The sequence below is a fragment of the Planococcus citri genome, chromosome 3 (assembly GCF_950023065.1).
Source record: "Planococcus citri chromosome 3, ihPlaCitr1.1, whole genome shotgun sequence".
NCBI lineage: Eukaryota > Metazoa > Arthropoda > Insecta > Hemiptera > Pseudococcidae > Planococcus > Planococcus citri.
Window position 1 is genome coordinate 61,419,201 of NC_088679.1, and position 20,713 is coordinate 61,439,913.

Sequence of the window (20,713 nt, forward strand, 5' to 3'; positions counted from 1 at the left end):
TGACTTGATTTTTTGCTCAACATCGTGTACACCTATCTCTACAAAAGTATAGAGGTAGGCAGGGCACCTATACATACACATGTACGACTACTTTCGCTATTTTATTCAATTTGCAGACAATAAAGTGTGTAAGCTCGGTACTTATTCTCGTAAAGTGAAATGAAAACGAAAAAAAAAAACAACCTCGGTGTAAACGTTTTCGGTACCTACGTAGGTACGTAATGTGAATTTTGTGCGAGAAAAGGTATGTTGCGAGCTGGTTTCTTGAGCTGTCGGGTATATGTTTATGATTGATGGTACGCATGCTTTGTGTCAGGTAACGTTTAAGTTTACAATTTAACTTGGCGTGTTAGGTTTTGTAAAGGGCACCGCGATAATTGCGGTGATAAGCGGTAAAAAACTAGCTAGACTTTGAGTGATGGTAATCTTTTGTATATGAAGTCGCGAACAAAACTATATGACAGTTGGCGAATTTCATCGAGCTTAGGTATATACGAGTACGAGTACATATGTACATCCAACTTTCGTAGTGTGAAAGTTTGTGTTTCGTGTTAATTTATAAAATTACTTCAACCTTGGTTTTTTCCCTTTTGTTTCCTTTTTCCTGATTTTGAAAAATAATGGAATTATTACGCGTGACGAGGTGATCTTCAAAAAACAGCTTTACTGAATAAAATTTCCAAAAAAGTAACCAATGATAAGCTATTTGAGTTTATTATGAAATACATAGACCACATCACCATAAAAACTAAAACCAGATTAAAAATACAGAAAGATCGCAAATTAAATAAACTCATCGAAAAGTGGATCCCTACTGTACAGGATTTTAATGTAGTGAATCTGACGGACATAAAACTACCTAAAGAGACTGAATATTTGCTACATTTTGGACCTAAATTTACTTTTGAAAGTGTTCGTATTAAAAAAGAACGTATGATCACTGACATCGAATATTTTTTTCGTAAGACGAGAGCAACCGGAAATGAAGAAGAAAAACTTAAAGTTACGGACCTAATTAAAAAATACTACAAACTTCCGACGAATTACAGCATTTTTCATGCCTACTTGACTGAATGTTCATTAATCACACAAGAGTTCTTCAAAAATCACGCTGGGTTGTGTGTTCTGGAAGCAGACAAGTCTTCAAAATGTGTAATTATGAAGCACACTGAATATGAGGAAAAAATGACTTTACTCATCAACGACACAGAGACCTACAAACTGACCAATAAAGACCCATCTGAACGTATCCAGAGAAAAATCACGAAATTTACCAGTGAATTAAAAAAAGCAGGATTCATCAGCGATGATCAAAGGAAATCAGTAACTACTACAAATGCGATTGCACCAAAAATTTATGGCTTACCCAAAATTCACAAACCAGATGTACCATTGCGACCCATAGTAGCATTCAACGACTCACCTACCTACAATCTTGCTAAATTCCTTTCCAAAATATTAAAACAGGTACGAGATCCGAAGTGGAATTGTAAAAATTCAGATGAGGTTATTGAAATGCTCAAAAAGTTGACGTTTAATGCATCAGAGAAGCTGGTATCATTCGATGTTGTGTCTCTTTTCACCTCTGTACCTAAGACCTTGGTTGTTGAATCCATAAAAAACAGATGGGTGGATATTTCTAAATTATCAGATCTCACAGAAGCTCATTTTCTTACTCTGGTCGAATTATGCTACGAAGGCAGCTATTTCAGTTTTAAAAACAAGATCTATCTCCAAATTGATGGTCTACCTATGGGAAGCCCTCTGTCACCTATATTAGCTGAATTCGTACTGGATGACATTTTTATTAAGCTATGTAATGAGTTCAATCAGCAGACTATTAAATACTGCACAAAATATGTTGATGATAGTTTTATGATTATTAATGAAAATGAAATCAACTCTGTCTTAGATTTCTTAAATTCTATACATACTCGTGTTAAATTTACTTTAGAAACTGAGCAAAACAATTGTATCAATTTTTTGGACTTCACTGTCCAAAAAAACATGGAAGACAATAAATTTTCAACCAAGTATTACAGGAAACCCACCAAATCACATCGTATGATTAATTATCTGTCATTTCAGCCTAAACACTACAAGCTTAATACTGCGAAAAATCTCCTCAGTCGGATGTTGAGACTCACATCTCCTAAATTTCATACTGATATTAAGGCTCAGTTTCTGAATATTCTTAAGGATAACAATTTCCCTAAAGTTATAGCTAAACAGATTTTCGAATATGTGTACCATAATTTTAATCAGAATACTCAGTATGCAGATAATATCAGTGATAAACCTAGAATTAAATATTTCTCCATACCATATATAGGTAGGTATTTTAATAGAATTAAACACATCGTGAATACTGATACCACCAAAATTGCGGCCAAAAATTGCAATAGTAATAAATTTAAATTCTATTCTAGACTCAAAGATAGTAATGATAAACTCAAATGTAGTAATGTAGTTTACTCTATAAAATGTACTCAATGTGAAAGTGTTTACATTGGTGAGACAGGGACCTACCTATCTAATCGTCTGTATAGGCACAAATATGATGTACGCAATTCTAAAACGTCTACGGCTCTTTGCGAACATTCGAAAATGACAGGGCATAATTTTGACTTCGATAATACTAAAATCCTAGCTTTTGAAAAAAACACTCTCAAAAGACGCATTCTCGAATGTATTTTCATCAATCAGACAAAAAATGCGATTAATTTTAGGACGGATTTGGCGAATTTTAACAAAATTTATCGTCTTGTTATTGGTTAAGTTGTTTTGGGGTGTTTCCTGTCTATTCTAGTCTCTTTATTCTAGTTTATCTTGTACTACGTTTCATCTCTGTTCTGTACCTGCATAATTGTGTATACTTTCAGTCTAGTTACTCCGCTGAAGAAGGCAACAAGTGTGCCGAAACGTTCGGGTATTGATAATATTCTAAATAAAGCGTGAAAAATCGACATGTTTTCTAGTTTTTTTCTATTTTTCCTGATTTGCGCGTCTACTCGACATTGCACAATCTAGATTAGAATTTGATACTTATACTATACGAAATCCCTAGCATAAACAAGTCATCTAATTTTATACACTGGCAACATTAAAGTTGATTTTAATTTCGAGTACGAAGTTGAGTATTATTTTCAAAACTACGAGTTACAAAGCCGCGAGTTGAAAAGACCCAGAGAAAAGTTGCTGTGTGTTATGATGACTCTCAATTACCAAATAAATTGTCGACTTTGTTAAAATGACAGTCGTCATTTTTCTGTTTTGTCTCAGGCTTTGTTTGCGCAAAGGAAACGTGATCGGTGTTGATTATTTTTCTCACAAAACTTACGGAGTAAAAAGAACAATGAAAGGGCCAAATGAAAGATGTTTCGCTATGGAAATAAAATAACTAAAGAAAAAGAAAATGAAAGCTGAAGTCGAATTATAAGTACTTGCGCGGAGAAAATTTCAATTTTATTCGCATAGCCTTAGCAGTGCGAATAAAAGAGACGAGTGACGAGTATTTCATACAGAAGCAATCAGATTCGTAGGAGCAAATTATGGCAAAAATACTATTTTTGAAAAATTCAGAGTCCAAAAATAGATACCTACACATTAGGTATTTAAGATTTCGAGATTTTTTTTTAAATTTTTTGTTTTTCAAATCGATATAATATTATCTCTTTTAATTTTGAAGATGATAAAAACATTGGATGAAATACAATTTCTTATCATAAAAGTCCTTTGAACATTTCTGGGATGCTTATTTTTCTCATAATCAATGTTTATGTTAAAAAGTAGGTACCTACGTAGGTACTTAGTAGGTACATACAAAAATATCCTCGAGGTTCTACTTGTTTCTTGGAAAATATTCATTGAACGAAGCATCCTACAGAGAAATCAATCTAGTGTTTTGCAGATACACAATTTTAAGCTCTGCTATTTGGTTTTATGCATTTTTTTTATAGGATACTTAGTTTACAACAATTCTATGTTTTACCATGAAAAAAGTAAAAAAAAATTCTTCAAAAAATAATTTTTTTATTATGGGTGTTTGAAAGTTCATAATACGACTATAAAAGCGAATCAAGTTTACTTACTTTAGATGGTTAAAAATCATCAAAAATAAATTTTTAAAAATATCAAAAAATGACTTTTTAAAAAAATTATACAGTATATAACGCACCTCGGGAGTTATAAGGTCACATCTCAAAAAAGTGAAATTTTACAGGAGAGTGATTTTCTTTTTTTTTTAAACTTGATTCATTATTTTTATCAACTTATAATTAATTGTGAGGAATCAATTGCACCTCATTTTAAAGATCTGGTATCCTACCTTCATTTAGCATAAGAACACTTTGAAAAATAAAATTTTAAAGAGGAAATATTTCAATGTTTGGAAAACATTTTGAGTTATAACCTTTCATTAAAGTTGATGTGGAGGCGAAAGGAAGCGTCCAAAAAAAATTTCAAGATAACAAAGTTGTAGAGAATTAAATTTCCAATCGACATAATGTCGCTAGTTTTTTTCTAAAGTGCTTAGTTTTTGAGTTTTTCTCAAAAAACTAAAATTTCATGATATGTGCAAGTTCATTTTTCTGAAAAGTGATAAATTTAAAAAAATGTTTCCATTTGGTACAAACCAATAAAAAATGCACTTCTTGTGACTATTTCTAACTGACAAACATTCAAAACAATCAAAACTATTTGTTAACACTTTGTATGTACGAAATTTGCTCAAAAAAGGTGGAGTTTTTTGAGATGTGCCCTTATAACTCCAAACAACTTGCAATGTTGTTGAGATTTTGAGTTAGGCCATTTGCGTTTTTTACAAGATCTAGATGATGTACCCAACTCAAAGTGTAATTTTTGGTTGAGGGGGGTCATACAAACCCCAAAAATGAAAAAAGATCAAAATCAATTTTTTTTGAGATGTGACCTTATTACTCCCGAGGTGCGATAATATGTACTTATCTAAAAAAAAATCAATAACAAAATTAAATAATCAAAAAAACATTGAGTAATTTAGTCAAGTATTCAGTTCAGTTCAGTTCTATTCTGTATTCTATCCAGTTCACTTCAGCATTCACTTCTGTTCAGCATTCAGTTCATTTCAGTGTTCAGTTAAGTATTCTGTCCAGTTCTGCATCAATATTGGTTTCCAATGAAAGATGTTTGAGAGTTCAAATGAAAATTTTGAAAAGTTTTTAAAAAATGATGTTTTTTGATTGCTTATTGTTGGTTTTTAAAAGTACACAGGTCCTAACTCGGGTCTGAACACACACACTGATTGAAACAGTGTCTGTATCAAACACAGGACCCAACGTGGGTCTGAACACACCTAGAAAGAAAGAAAGAAAGAAAGAAAGAAAGAACCAAGGAAAAGACCAAAAAGGAAAGACAAAAAGATGTAATAGACAAAAAGGTGAAAAGATGAAAACACAAAAGGACAAAAAGACAAAAATGTGACAAAATGACGAAAAGATGAAATGAAGAAATGATGAAAGGACGAAAAGACAAAATGATGAAAGAATGAAAAGACAAAAAGACGAGAAGATGAAATGACAAAATGACGAAATGACAAAATGTTGTAATGACGAAATGACAAAATGAAAAAAGGTCGAAAAGATGAAAGGATGAAAAGACAAAAAGACAAAACAACAAAAAGGTAAAAGGACAAAATGATGAAAGGATGAAAGGATAAAAAGACAAAAAGACGAAAGGACAAAAAAACGAAAGGACACAAAGACAAAAAGACGAAAGGATGAAAAGACAAGAAGATGAAATGACAAATTGACAAAAAGACAAAATGACAAAAATGATGTAATGACAAGATGAAGAGAGGATGAAAGGACCAAAGGACAAAAAGACGAAATGATGAAAGGACGAAAAGATGAGAAGGTGAAATGACAAAATGATGAAAGGACAAAAATATGAAAAGATGAAAAGATAAAGTGACAAAATGACGAAATGACGAAATGAAGAAATGACAAAAAGACAAAAAGACGAAAGGACAAAAAGACGAGAAGATGAAATGACAAAATGACGAAAGGGCGAAAAGATGAAAAGATAAAGTGACAAAATGACAAAATGACAAAATGAAGAAAGGACGAAAAGACGAAAAGACAAAAGGGCGAAAAGACGGAAAGACAATAGGACGAAAGAACGAAAAGGAAGAAAGGACGAAAGGACTAAATTAAAAATAAAAGTCAACTTTGTGTTTTTTTTAAAAATTAATACCAAAAAAAAACATAACTTTTACTCAAAAAGTTTGAAATATATAGGTGATTTTTTTAAAATGAAAAAATAAGTATCAATTTATTTAGTTAAATCGTAAATTCAAAAGCAATCATAAAATTTGAGTGATTATTCTTGGAATGTTTCAATAAAACAGCTAGGGAACTGAGGGAAGTAAGTCAGAAAAAAGTGTAGCTGTATGATAAAAAATCGTGCAAAAGTATGTATTAGTCCAGGAGCCCAACCTGAAAAAATGTACGAGGGGGGTTGAAATTGGGGACCCGGCCCAAAAGTTACTATATGTAGTCCTCTTTCCAGAAATGCCACTCTGGCAATTCGCAGGTGGGGCTTTTAAGCACAGCGAAAGCTCAAAGTTCACAATTTTTATGAACTTTCAACTTGGAAAGTTTTATGGCTGAAACCGGGGGATTCTTATAGGATTTTTCACGCTGAATCCAAATATGCCGGTCTGCCAACCCCTAAGTGACCCCAAAGGGGTGCCAGAGTGGGTTAAAGGGGTAAAAATCGCAAAAAATGCTGTAGTTTTTCAATGAATTTTCGTAAAAATCAAATAGATGACAAAAAGTGGCGAATTCTTGAAGAATTTTTCGCGCTGAATCCAAATATGTCAGTCTGCTAACCCCTAAGTGCCTCCAAAGGGGTGCCAGACTACTTTAAAGGAGTGAAAAAGGCAAAATATTGAGGTTTTTCACATCTTAGGCGCATAAACATAGCATTATTTGGTACCTAATTATTTTATTCGAATGTGGTTTGCGAACATCATTTTTGAAAACAGCGTAAAATTTTTGTAGACATCCATACGCGAGGTGCCCCAAAAAAATTGTCAACCCTCTCCCCTCATATTTACCCCTCGAAATGGCTTTTTTCAACTTATTTTATGATTTTTAACAATGTAGATTTCGCGAGGTACATTTAAGAAGCACGTTTTTTGGATGTATATTTGCTCTACTTCAAAACTATATAATAGAAATCGAGCATTAGGTTGAGGTTCAGACAGGACTTTTTGATGAGTATAACACGAAATTCAACGCCATTTCGTTTTCAGGAGAATCGGTTCGGATCACAACGATACCATATGTTGTAAAAGTACCTATGTAGCTTAACTTCAAAAATAGTCGAAATTTAGAAAGGAGCCAAGGCTCCGGATGTGCTGGGTTAAACTAAAACGAATTCTGACGTCATCTTTGCGTTCAGGGAGTTCGGTTCATATGAAAACGACGCCAATATTGTAAAAGTAGCTCCATGTTGAAAATAATGGAAATTGAGGAGCGAGATGAGGCTCTGGAAGGGCTATGTGAGTGTAAAACAAAATCTTAAAGTAACTATTTCAAAAATAGCAAAAATTGAAGCGGGGGGGGGGGGGTTGAAGGCTCTGGAGGATATTAGATGCGTGTAAACTATCCGAAAATCTGAGGTCATATTCGTGCTCAACGGTATTGAATCATGCGGAAATGACACCCTACTTACTCAATTATTTTCCACGAAATTCCTATTTTACCCCCTCTACGACTTATTATATCAATTTTTCATCGCGTCCCATCAAAACAAAAATTTTGAAAAAATATATGATGTTCTAGAGTTGAAAATACATCCAAAAAACGTGCTTCTTAAATGTACCTCGCGAAATCTACATTGTTAAAAATCATAAAATAAGTTGAAAAAAGCCATTTCGAGGGGTAAATATGAGGGGAGAGGGTTGACAATTTTTTTGGGGCACCTCGCGTATGGATGTCTACAAGAATTTTACGCTGTTTTCAAAAATGATGTTCGCAAACCACATTCGAATAAAATAATTAGGTACCAAATAATGCTATGTTTATGCGCCTAAGATGTGAAAAACCTCAATATTTTGCCTTTTTCACTCCTTTAAAGTAGTCTGGCACCCCTTTGGAGGCACTTAGGGGTTAGCAGACTGACATATTTGGATTCAGCGCGAAAAATTCTTCAAGAATTCGCCACTTTTTGTCATCTATTTGATTTTTACGAAAATTCATTGAAAAACTACAGCATTTTTTGCGATTTTTACCCCTTTAACCCACTCTGGCACCCCTTTGGGGTCACTTAGGGGTTGGCAGACCGGCATATTTGGATTCAGCGTGAAAAATCCTATAAGAATCCCCCGGTTTCAGCCATAAAACTTTCCAAGTTGAAAGTTCATAAAAATTGTGAACTTTGAGCTTTCGCTGTGCTTAAAAGCCCCACCTGCGAATTGCCAGAGTGGCATTTCTGGAAAGAGGACTACATATAGTAACTTTTGGGCCGGGTCCCCAATTTCAACCCCCCTCGTACATTTTTTCAGTTCGGGCTCCCTGACTATATGTAATGTACTTAGATACTGATTTTATTTTGAAAACTGATAAAATCCTTCTTTTGAACTCGAGAATTAAACAGACGATTTTTGGAAGATTTTTCCCATTTTTTTCATTCAATTTTACAAATGCTTCAACTTAATTTTCATTATTTTCAGAAACTATTGTTCACAAACCTCCTCCATCTCCTCTTGCGAGGGCCCTCGTGAGTTCGAAATTTCTCTACCGATCAGTCAATTTATACGAATGTTCAAGTTTTTCGGCCCTGCTCGTAAAATAAGCCAATGAGACAATTATTTTAACTACTTGTTTTGGTCTCAATTTTTAGAGATCTTTTATTAGGATAGATCGTCCAAGAAAAACGTCAACGGATTTTGACAAAATTCTGTAGAGACTTTCATTTTGAGTTGAAAATTACTCAGAAGAAATTTTAGCTCTGGAGTTTCCCTCGGAAGGGAGATGTGGGTCTTCAAAGAGAGGGAATTTTCGAAAAAATCGTTGTTTTTTCGCTCATGTCGCTACCCAACCTGTTTTGTGAAAAATGACTCTGTACCAAATGAAAATATTTGAGATTCTGTGTCGATCTACGAGATGTATTATTGCCGTCAAAATCCTAGGCTACTTACTTTTAGGGTTCTACCGAGTGGTTAAAAATTTTCAACTCACTTATTTTTTGATAAATTCATGTTTTGAAGATTTTTCTTCACAAATATGAGTATTTCGCATTAGTTATGCCAAAATGTTGAAAGATATCATTTTTGAAGCTGCAGGGGAAATATTTTGGAAGGCAATAGTGCAAATTTCAAAAAATCAAGAAAAATATGTAAAAAGTTACGAAATTTTTTCGATTTTTGAATGTTGGCTCAAAAAGATTTCTTGAACTTAAATTTTTAGTATCTGATTTTCTAAATAAAATGAACCTACATACATGTAGCTAATTATCTAATGAAAGTAATAAAATTCCAAATTTCAAAATATTATACACAGCAAAGGCACCTGCTCTTTGCTCTTTGATATCTCATACGATAAATCTCAATCTTCCTTGCATATTTTACATACATTTTTTGTTGGTATAATAATAACGACGAAGCATCCATAAATTCGGCATGATAAACGAGAATACCAATGCGAACGAGTTTATTACATGTGTGCTACTGTGCTACCCAATGATGGAAAAAATTTCCAAACGACCGTCTATATTTGGTGGAAGATTACTTAGTAAGAAAATTCTCAAATTCCTCATTGGTCGTAAATAAAAGAAACCAGAATTGGCAAATTAACTGCCTATACAATGGCGAAAAATTTTCATATATTCGAATAAATATCAACGACATTAAGACGAGCAAAACAGGCGATAAATTTCGAACGAAATGGAAACGATAATTTCCGCAGTAGGAATATTTTTAAGAATAAAAGAAACGATTTTATGGCACTGTTCGTCGAATACTTCGATACGACCGAGTAAACGTCGACTCAGTGTTCCTCGTAATCGTAAGCCTGTATTCAGCTAGCCCATAAATCTTGCTCGTATTGTTGCCAAAACAAAACTTATATTTCAGTAGATTGGTGGATTTTTGTGTGTATTTTTTCTCATTCGGTTGGGGAAAAAACTCTCGAATAGAAGTAGGGGTAAGATGACGTAGTAAAGATGGTGTTAATCTTACATTGTACCTACCTACCTATACATTTATACAAATGTCTGCATAAATTACATCATTTGCAGCAGGCAAAAAAATACGCCTACCTCGATTAATCTATTAGAATTTAAAAGAATTAAAACCTTTAAACTTAGCAGTTGTATTTATACGTAGATTCATTGCCAACAAAGTAATCAAACAAATTATTACTGTTTCAGGTTACGTTATCAATATCGATTCTCATTAGTCTCCACGTGTTCTTTTTACTGGTTGTGGAAATCATTCCGCCAACTTCGCTAGTGATACCGTTGCTGGGAAAATATCTAATATTCGCTATGATATTGGTATCGATCAGGTGAGTTGATTTATGTGTAATACGATTATTTTATTATAGAAATACTACAAGTACCAGCAGTAATTTTCAAAAGAAATGCAAATATTAAGAAAGTTTTCTACCGTCGAGCTTTGGCGTTGTACCATACGTGTGAATATATGTGTCAAAGTAAAACCGAGCCAATTTCACTTTTTTGTCCCATTGCTTGTTTCAATTATGAAAATTACTTTCGGCGCCTGGCTTCGATATTGTTTGGTAATAACTTTTACGTTGTGTCAAAGTACGAGAAAACTTAAAGCTTTGGAATTGAATTGTTCCTTTGTTGCGTGGAACTGCGTTCTCGTCGTATGTGTAAATGGTACACCGCATTGATAAGATTTATGTGCCTATAAGGGTGAAATTTTAATTACGTGTTTGGGCCGCCAAATTACTCTTAGGCTTCAGAGTGGGTAATCCAAAGGGTGAATTTTGAAAATATTCGTGAGAAGAATAAAGTAAAAAAATCAGGCGTAAATGTCTTTTTTTATCAGTCCAATTTTTAGAAAAATAATTTCCAAACTTCCCAATTAGGATTTATTAAGGGAATTTCCAGATAATTTTTTTTTTTGATCATAATTATTTGAAACAGGATCTCCGAAAATTAAAGTAATAAGATTAGAACTACAAAAGAATAGTTTCAGAAATATTTGCCAAAAATTTCAAAACTTCAAAGTTGAGCTATTTTGAAAGCTCAATTTTCGATAGCTTTAATTTAAAAACTTGAAAAAAATCCAGAAGGAATACATTTTTATAATATTTACAACTGTGAACTTTTCGTGACGGGATTCGAAAAACCATGCGGACTATGTAGTACAAAGTCTCAAAATTTTGGTCACAACATTTAAAAAATGTCAAATATCATGTGACGTATTTTTGAGAGCACGAAATACGAAATTAATTTTTCCAAAGTTCTAAGATCTGGCATTATCATCACGAGCAACTGCTGAATAAACTAGACAGCTAAGCAAAGCTTAGCTGCAAAGTGTGCGTAGCTAGCTGCCTTTTCTACAGCTATAACCGTTATTGCATCTAGGTAGTGCATAAGTGAATCAACCATGTCACAGTGATGAGAATTTTTGAAACTCTCACTGCTTCAAAATAATAATTGTTTTTCAGTGTTTTCATATTTTCCAAATTACAATAGGTATTTCAGAATAATTTATAAGCTTGTATTGCTTCTAAATTAAGAAATTTCAAGTTGTTTTTCATAGTTTGCATTGTTTTAAAATTTACAAAATTTCAAATCGATTTCCCGAATTCCCCATCGCTACAATTTCATAAAGTTTTCAATAAATTTTCAGAATTTTGCATTGCTGCTGAGTTAGGAAATTTGCAATCAATTTTTAGAATTCACATTGCCTCTAAATAGTCAAATTTTGAATAATTTTTCAGAATTCTTATTGTCTTTAAATTAAAAAATTTCAAATTCAATTTTCAAGTTCATATTTTCCACAAATTGTAAAACGTTTACTCAATTTTTGGAATTCACATTGCCTCCAATTTTTCAGAATTCTCATCTTCTTCATAAATATTACAATACTTATTTCATATAATTTTCAAGTTCACATTATCTGCAACTTACAGAACTTTTAATCAATTTTTGGAATTCTTAGCGTCTCTAAATACAAATTTTCATTTATTATTTTTTTTAGAATTTCCATTGTCTTCAAAGGGTACCCCCCGATAAGATAGGCAAAATGCCCTTAATCTCGGATTTCGATGAAACTCACAGGGTATGTTTAGTACCCCCAAAAAATAATTTTGGGCCCATAACCCGCTCCCCACCCCACCACCCTCAGGCAGGGGGGCCAAAAAACGCGTTTTTCGGGGGGAAAATTCTGCATCAGCGAGTAATTGAGATAAAATTCTGTAAACGAATATAGTTAGAGGATACATGGGGGTACCTCCCTGAATTTTTTCAGAATTTTTCATCGCATGGGGGGAGAAGGAGGGACAAAAGAAAACTTTAAATCGACATTACTCCGGAACGAAAAAACATACCAAAACGATTTTTTCGTCAAATATGTATTTTCAGGTCTACTTTCTATTGAAATTATCACCCGGCCATTTGGAGTGGTGGGTCAAGCTCAAAAGCTCAAAAAACTCTCAAAAAACCACGTTTTTCTCCAAAAATATGGACAAATGGCCGAAATCGAAGAGAACCAGGTTGTTCAGCGTGAAATTTTACCTCAGAATGTGTAATTGAAAATTCATTTATACCGCGCGATCGTACGGCAAAATTACACGCGCAGAAGTATTTTTGCTTATACAATACATATTGTATGTATCAAGATAGCTGAAAGGGCATTCCTGAGTAAAATAGGTGAAATGCCCCTGCCCTCAGATTTCTGAAACTTTGATGAAACATCGTTGGGTACCTTTAAAAAAAATGTTGGAGCCAAAAAAATTCCCCCACCCCACCTCCCTTGCTCACAATAGCGAAAAAACGTTTTTTGGGGAGAGGGATCATGCTTCAACGAGTTTTGAAAAAAAAAAATTGTTTTGTATTCACTCAAAATATATGGAGGAGACAGTATAATGAAAGTACATACATATTTGAGATTCTGCGTCGATCTATGCTATTGCCGTCAAAATTCAAGTGCACTTTTAGAGTTCTACTGAGCGATTGAAAATTTGCAAATCGTTTTTGGGGGGAAGGGGTATTAGTAGTTGGTGTTTTGAAAATATTTTCTTCGCAAATGTTTCGCTATAATAAAGAAAAAACATTGAAAGATATTTTTCTGAAACTGAGAAATATTTTGGAACGCAGTGACGCCAATATTTTAGGTTTCAAAAATCGAGAAAAATTGCAAAAAATCCTAAATTATGAGTAATTTTTCGAAATTGCCAATAACAATTAAAAATAATAGCATAGAATGGATGCAGAATCTCAAATAATTTCATTTGGGAGTGGGTCGTCATTTTTCTCAAAACAAATTGGGTACCTATACAGGGGTTACAATGAAAAAACACGGTTTTTTCGAAAATACCCCCAACTGTAAGGGCCCATGTTTTCCTTTTAGGGGCACTTCTAGAGCTAGAATTTTTCTGTAGGTACAACTTTCAACTCAAAATTACGATTTTTGCTGTAATTGATAAAAATTTACATTTTTTTCCCCCATTATTTCGCGATCCCCCCAATCTACTAGGTAGGTATACTTATTGTGTTTTCAATGTACTTGCGGTAGATAACTCACATACAAATTTAATGGTCGACACCAAAAAGAAACCTTTCTGATAGTTTTGAGTTAGATACTATGTAGGTACTAGAAAAATACTTGTAATTCAAGAAAATCTTGATTAAGAAGTTGCATGGCGTTAATTGCGCTATAATGAAGCATTTTTTTCAAAAAATCTAATTTTTGGGCAATCCCTCTCCACAATGTGACCGTTAGGAGGATCCAAGAGCAAATCAAACTTCATATTCGTGTTCAGCGAGTTCGATTCATATGATAACGATACCCATATTGTCAATCTACTTTCGCCCCAAAATTTGTGAGAGGGGGTGCCTATGGCCCAAAAATTGGAGTTTCAAGAAGTTAGTTGGTTTTCTATTGTTTTTGGAGGCCAGAATGCAAAATTACAGATCGCTTTTTTTTATGGTGCCGTGATCCAAAAAACACAATTTTAAGTGTTTTTTGAGTTTTTGAAGATCGCCCACCTGGAGGGAAAATTTGAAAAAAAAAATACCAATTATAATACCCATGCTGATATATTTTTGAAAAAAAATCATGTGCTTGAATTGGGTTTGAAGAGACGGCAGTTTCAAATTTTCTTTTGTCAATATCTTCCCCTTTTTTTTCAAAACTCGTTGAAAGCATGATCTCTCTCCCCAAAAAACGTTTTTTCGCTATTGTGAGCAAGGGAGGTGGGGTGGGGGAATTTTTTTGGCTCCAACATTTTTTTTAAAGGTACCCAACGATGTTTCATCAAAGTTTCAGAAATCTGAGGGCAGGGGCATTTCACCTATTTTACTCAGGAATGCCCTTTCAGCTATCTTGATACATACAATATGTATTGTATAAGCAAAAATACTTCTGCGCGTGTAATTTTGCCGTACGATCGCGCGGTATAAATGAATTTTCAATTACACATTCTGAGGTAAAATTTCACGCTGAACAACCTGGTTCTCTTCGATTTCGGCCATTTGTCCATATTTTTGGAGAAAAACGTAAAAAACGTGGTTTTTTGAGAGTTTTTTGAGCTTTTGAGCTTGACCCACCACTCCAAATGGCCGGGTGATAATTTCAATAGAAAGTAGACCTGAAAATACATATTTGACGAAAAAATCGTTTTGGTATGTTTTTTCGTTCCGGAGTAATGTCGATTTAAAGTTTTCTTTTGTCTCTCCTTCTCCCCCCATGCGATGAAAAATTCTGAAAAAATTCAGGGAGGTACCCCCATGTATCCTCTAACTATATTCGTTTACAGAATAAATTTATCTCAATTACTCGCTGATGCAGAATTTTCCCCCCGAAAAACGCGTTTTTTGGCCCCCCTGCCTGAGGGGGGTGGGGTGGGGAGCGGGTTATGGGCCCAAAATTATTTTTTGGGGGTACTAAACATACCCTGTGGGTTTCATCGAAATCCGAGGTTAAGGGCATTTTGCCTATCTTATCGGGGGGTACCCTTTATAAATTTTCAAACCAATTTTCACATTTTCAGAACTTGCTTTTCATTCTAAATTAAGAATTAAATCTTATAAAATACCTATGTTAAGAATTTGCATTGCCTATTACACGAAAAAAATATGGGTAATTTTTACAAAAAAATTCAACTAAATACTCATAATTAAGTACCAGATCCCATTCAATAATTTTTACTGTAATCGTATAGTAAAACTTATCATTTTAATAAATTTTGCTATAGGTACCAATAGTAAAAATCGTTTTGTTTTAATAATTTTTACTAAATCATGATAATAAAAATTACATGTTTCAATTGTACAAAAATTAGTTTAATTACTCATTTTGAAGTAATTTTTAAATTATAAGTAAAAAGTTGAAAATTATTCATGTCAAGGTAATTCTTACTATACTTATGGCTATAGGTAGACAAAAAATTAATGAAATGAATTTTTAGTTAGCAAATGCTATCATAATTCATAACTCAATTTCAGCATTATTTTTACCCCATTATCATGTACCTACTACATAGGTAACTCCGAAGCATTTACCTATCCAATTTTCCTACGAAAAATCTGTCACCTACCTACTTACCTCACGGGGATTCGAACCTGGGTCCCTAAATTTCCTATTCCTACCTACATGCCCTAACCACTCAGCCACCACTTCGCTACGAGGGTTACGGCATTAAAATAATATATTTGTTTGGTAAACGCCCCACCAAACCACTCCCACTTGGAATTTACAGCTAACAGACTGGGGGTGTAACAGGGTACAATGAAACACAGCTGGTGATGGAATAGACTGGGGGTATAGCAGGGTACAATGAGCGGCAGGTGTTCTACAAGTCCCCTTTTCCCTTTTTTAGGATTTAATGCATTAAAATAATGAACTAAAATTGCAATTACTCAGCAACTACCCATCCGAATTGAATGAAAATTAATCTATTCCCTCCGTCTTAATGATTCTCAAATGGTGTCCAATAGGTACAAAAAACGGTTGGATAGCTTAAGAGAACATTCAGTTCCAATAAAATTTCATTTCTCAAAGCGAAACCAATAGTGTGCTACGCACACTAAAAAACACCGACCTGTCGCAAGAGGGTAATAGGGGACAATGAAAGAGGGTTTCTTTCTTTCCAAATTGTGAGAACTTCACAAAAAAATTTTAAAATAAAATTGAAATACCTGAATCTTTTGACATGAAATGACTTCTCAGAAAAATCAAATATTCATTGCGAATCGAGTAGGTATGCAATTTTATTAACACCATTTTAAAGAGGGTTCTCGAAAACCTAACATTTTGATATCATTGTCAAAATTTTCAATTTGTTTTTCTCCACGAACCTAGTATTTTGAAATTTTGGATCAAGTGATTATCAAAAAGGAAATCATCCTCTTAAAAAAAGACATTTTGATACCAAAATTATTCAGTTTTTTTTTCAAATATCAGTTCGATATTCCCTTTAAGCCCCATTTTTGGTTTTAAAACGCAGAAATTTATTTCGAACAAGCAAAAATTGAAAGAATCATCCAAAAAAAAACTCAACCAAGCCAAATTTCAAGACCTGAATTTCATTTCCTTTTACTTTTGACGAGTTTCAAAAAATTCAAATTTAGTCCAAATTTTAGAGGTGGGGGGGGGGGGGGGTAACAATAAAAATTTGATGAAATTGAGATGGAAAAGTGTTGCTTGTTTTATACAGATCTAATTTTTGACTTATAAAATTTATTGATGTTGGTTTTGCACCATTTCAGAGTCTCCAGCAGATTTTTTGTTTTTCTTGTGTTTAAAAAAATGTCGAATTTCACTTTAAAATTTTTGACGAATTGAAAAAAAAATCAGATTTAGTGCGAATATCAAAATTTGATGAAATTTAGATAGAAATAAGGAGACGTTTTAGTTTAGCAGGGTCCAATATTTTTTATCTCTGAAATTGAAGCCTCAAACAGATTTTTTCATTTCCTGCGTTGAAAAGATGCTGAATTTATTTTTGGGCCTCTTTTTGAAAATTTTTCCATGGAGGTTTCAAAAATCCTCAATAATTGATTTAGGAGATCAAAGATGAAGCATAAACCAAATTCCAGACTTTTACCTTCATTTTATTAATTTTGAACTTATCGCGTCGCCCACAAAAATGTACCTATTCTTTGCTTCAAAATTCCATTATATTGAATTGCATTGATCCTAAATTAGAAATGGTGTGAAGAGGGGGAAGGGGGTGTTTTGTTTTGTTTCTGAAATTTTTTTAATGTTTTCAAGCCCCAGATATTTTTTGATGGGGGTAATTTGAGCCCCAGATTATGAATCTAGGTCAATGAAGGGGAGAGAAAATTTGCAGAATTATTGTTACTTAATTGAAATGTATTTTTTTAGATCCATGAATCTGCTTTTTACTCTAAATTACGATTTATATCGTAAAAAGGGGTAGAGAGTTGTGGAAAAACTTGAAGTTTTCAAAAATATGTATGTATTGTGTTGGAGTTTTCATAATTTTGTTGACATTTCTTGCTAAGCTCGACTACCCAATAACAACAACAAAATTTTACCTGATTTCTGGGAATCTTGTTCAACAAATTCTAAAAAGATCAAAGATGTTCAAGTTTGAAAATCAAACTCCTAACCCCGGCGCAGTATTAAAAATCCTGAAAAAATCCCATCATATCGTACCTAGTTGATAATTATAGGTATCTACTCGTACGTTAATTTGAAGTATTGAATTTCCAAAGTCTACACCTAAGTATTAGAAAAAGTCTCTTCTCTTCTCTTCTCTTCTCTTCTCTTCTCTTCTCTTCTCTTCTCTTCTCTTCTCTTCTCTTTCTAATTCGGGGAAAAATTCGAAAAAGAAATATAAAAGAATCATATTTTGAAGCTGCTAAACACGAACATAACTCCATTTTTCGATCTGACGTCTTCTACTCGTATGTAAGTACTAAGTACCTACTCAGAATTTCTTTTTTAATGACAAAACTTGGAGAAATTGATAAAAATGTTCGATACGCGTCGAATGGTTTGTTTTCAAATGCTTTAAAAGTGACTTTAATTCTCTTTTTTCGACCTGAAATATTCCTTGTCTCTCAGTATCCCTTTACTTTGGGCCAATGCTTTAAAAAATTTGAAATAGTACATACATATATTCTACAATAGGTATGTGAAATTTAGCATTTTTTCGAATGTCCTGAAGTGGAATATGTTCTTAATGCTTTGACATACCCCCTTGGAAGCTCTCAAATGCCCCCAGTTTCAATACAGGATACCAACAGGCATTGCTAGAATATGCTAAGACAATGTTTGCTCATTTTATTCAAAATTCTTACCTGATATTTTATAAATTTTGTCAAATGTGAATGATTGAATGATCAATTTTCAATCAACATACAATTTTTTCGATTTTAAAATGTTTACCGAGCTTAAAGAATTAAACTGCATATAGGTAACTTTCATTTAAAATCCCCCCCCTTCCAGAATAATTGAGCTTGGGTAATCTTTAAAGCCTTCTCAGTTGATTAAATTTTGTTAGCAGGTAGGTACCTAATGTATTCCTAAATGTTAATTCTTCAATCGAATTTCACTTTGAAATACAATGAGTCATATATTTCGAAGAATTTTTCATTTTTAATTCAGACCAAGGAAAATTAGGTATTGAATTTGTCTGATTTTTTGTTGAATTCATTTTGTAAAAATTCAGCAGTTATCTACGAAAATTTACAAAATCAAAACTCTCATCTTTTGAATTAGTCTGGGACGTTGAAGAGTTTAGTCTATTTATGTCAGACAGCTACCAAGGTACCTTTACATATGTAATATCAAACTGAAAAATCAGCAAAGACCGAGGAAAAAACCCCATCCGTCGGTAAATTTTATTAAAAGTCACGTCATCGAGGCTGTCTAAAGCAATTCGTGTAAATTATACGAACAGATAAATTGGCGATTTTAAAGGTATAAATTATACGACAGCAAAAGCGTCGCGTCGCATTTTCGCCTTGATTTATTCGTCGGCAAATCAAAAGTTTCGTTCAACGATGGTGAAAAAAAATTACTCGAAATCGAACAACTATATGTGTGTAATTTTTCGTCGAAATTATTGGCGCGTACAGTACCACGGCGATGGCCGAGTTAAAATAAATGAATTTTACAATCGAGACTAGGTCGTTAGCTGGTAAAGGCAAAAATTTTTGCGGTTTGACTATTTGTCAAAAACGTCAAACACTACGACGAATTTCATTCGTAATTTTAAATTATATTTTCCAATTATTTCATTCGAATGAATTTTTCATAACGATTTCAGCGTTTTTGCGTATTCCTCTCACTCTCGCATAGTCTCTCGATACATCTTTCTGTGTCTGATCTTTCTTTTTTTTTTTTACGGTTGGAAAAAAGCTTACGAACGCGTGTTCTGTGGCAGATTTTTAATCTCACTTTGGTCGCAGCTCTTTTTGTTTTATATTCTAATGAGAAATGGTAGCATTTTAGAGCGTCGAACAGATTAAGCATTCGAGTTAATTTCGTCGAAACAATTACGAAAATTAAGCACCTGTTTAAGATACCCGCTCTTTTCTCTTTTTACCATCCTCATCAGCATCATTCAACTAATGGCTCGGTTACGTTGCGGTTAAGTCGTCCGGTAAAGGAAGCAACCAGCTAAAAAAAAAGAACAGAGCGAGCTTTTAAAACGTTGTTAATTACATTAAAGAAATTTTCACGTTTAATGATTCTATGTGCCTGCTGCTGTGTAGAGGTGTGCTCGTTTATTGTTGAAATATCTAATCGTTATTTTGTTGTATTTACCTTTCAGCATATGCGTGACCGTTGTCGTCCTAAATGTTCATTTTCGTTCGCCGCAAACACACAAAATGGCACCGTGGGTTAAACGAGTTTTTATTCACATATTACCCAAGCTGCTGGTCATGAAAAGGCCTCAATATCGTTTCGAACCGAACAAGTAAGTACAATATGTGTAATCAATGATTGGTCTCGGTTGGCTCTGGCTTTGGCTTTCACAGTTCGCACTCATTACCAAATTGATACTCGTACCAATAGTCATCAATTACGCTTAGAGCCGTTCTGCTGTCAAATATATTCATTTTGAAACGAGTGTAAGTGAAATGGTGGACCGACCGTGCATTATCCCGCCGCTGAAAATAATTCTAATGGAAATTTCGCCGCCATTGCGGTGTTGATTTTATATATAGTAAAACAAAAAAAGCTGAATTTTTTTTTCGAAAACTAATTTAGAAAGGAAGCGAAAGTATTTGAAATATTTAATCAATTTGAAATTTCGTACGAGAGTGTCGCAGATGAAAATTTGCGTTAGAAATACGCATACAGGGTGTCCCATCTCAGCGTTAACTCCTTCCATCAGCAATGTAGGCAACCAACAAACCATGAATTTACGTTCCTTTGCATTTGCTTGGATCGAGAAATTCTTTCCTTGATAGATTCCAATTTTTTGAATAGATATAGGCCTAAGTATTTTTTCAATGAGTACGAATTTTTATGTTTTTTTTCGAGGAAGGGGGG

The 20,713-nt window shown here is 33.5% G+C and overlaps 1 protein-coding gene across 4 annotated transcripts in view; it reads left to right on the plus strand.

Annotated features, from left to right (window-relative positions):
• The window catches only part of LOC135841720 (acetylcholine receptor subunit alpha-like), a 406,867-nt gene that overhangs the window by 367,293 nt on the left and 18,861 nt on the right, over nt 1-20,713 (plus strand). For all 4 annotated transcript variants that reach the window (XM_065358853.1, XM_065358854.1, XM_065358852.1 and 1 more), the window contains exons 8-9: nt 10,414-10,550; nt 19,989-20,135. In XM_065358853.1, coding sequence (XP_065214925.1) covers nt 10,414-10,550; nt 19,989-20,135 — 284 coding nt within the window. The remainder of the gene's footprint in view (nt 1-10,413; nt 10,551-19,988; nt 20,136-20,713) is intronic.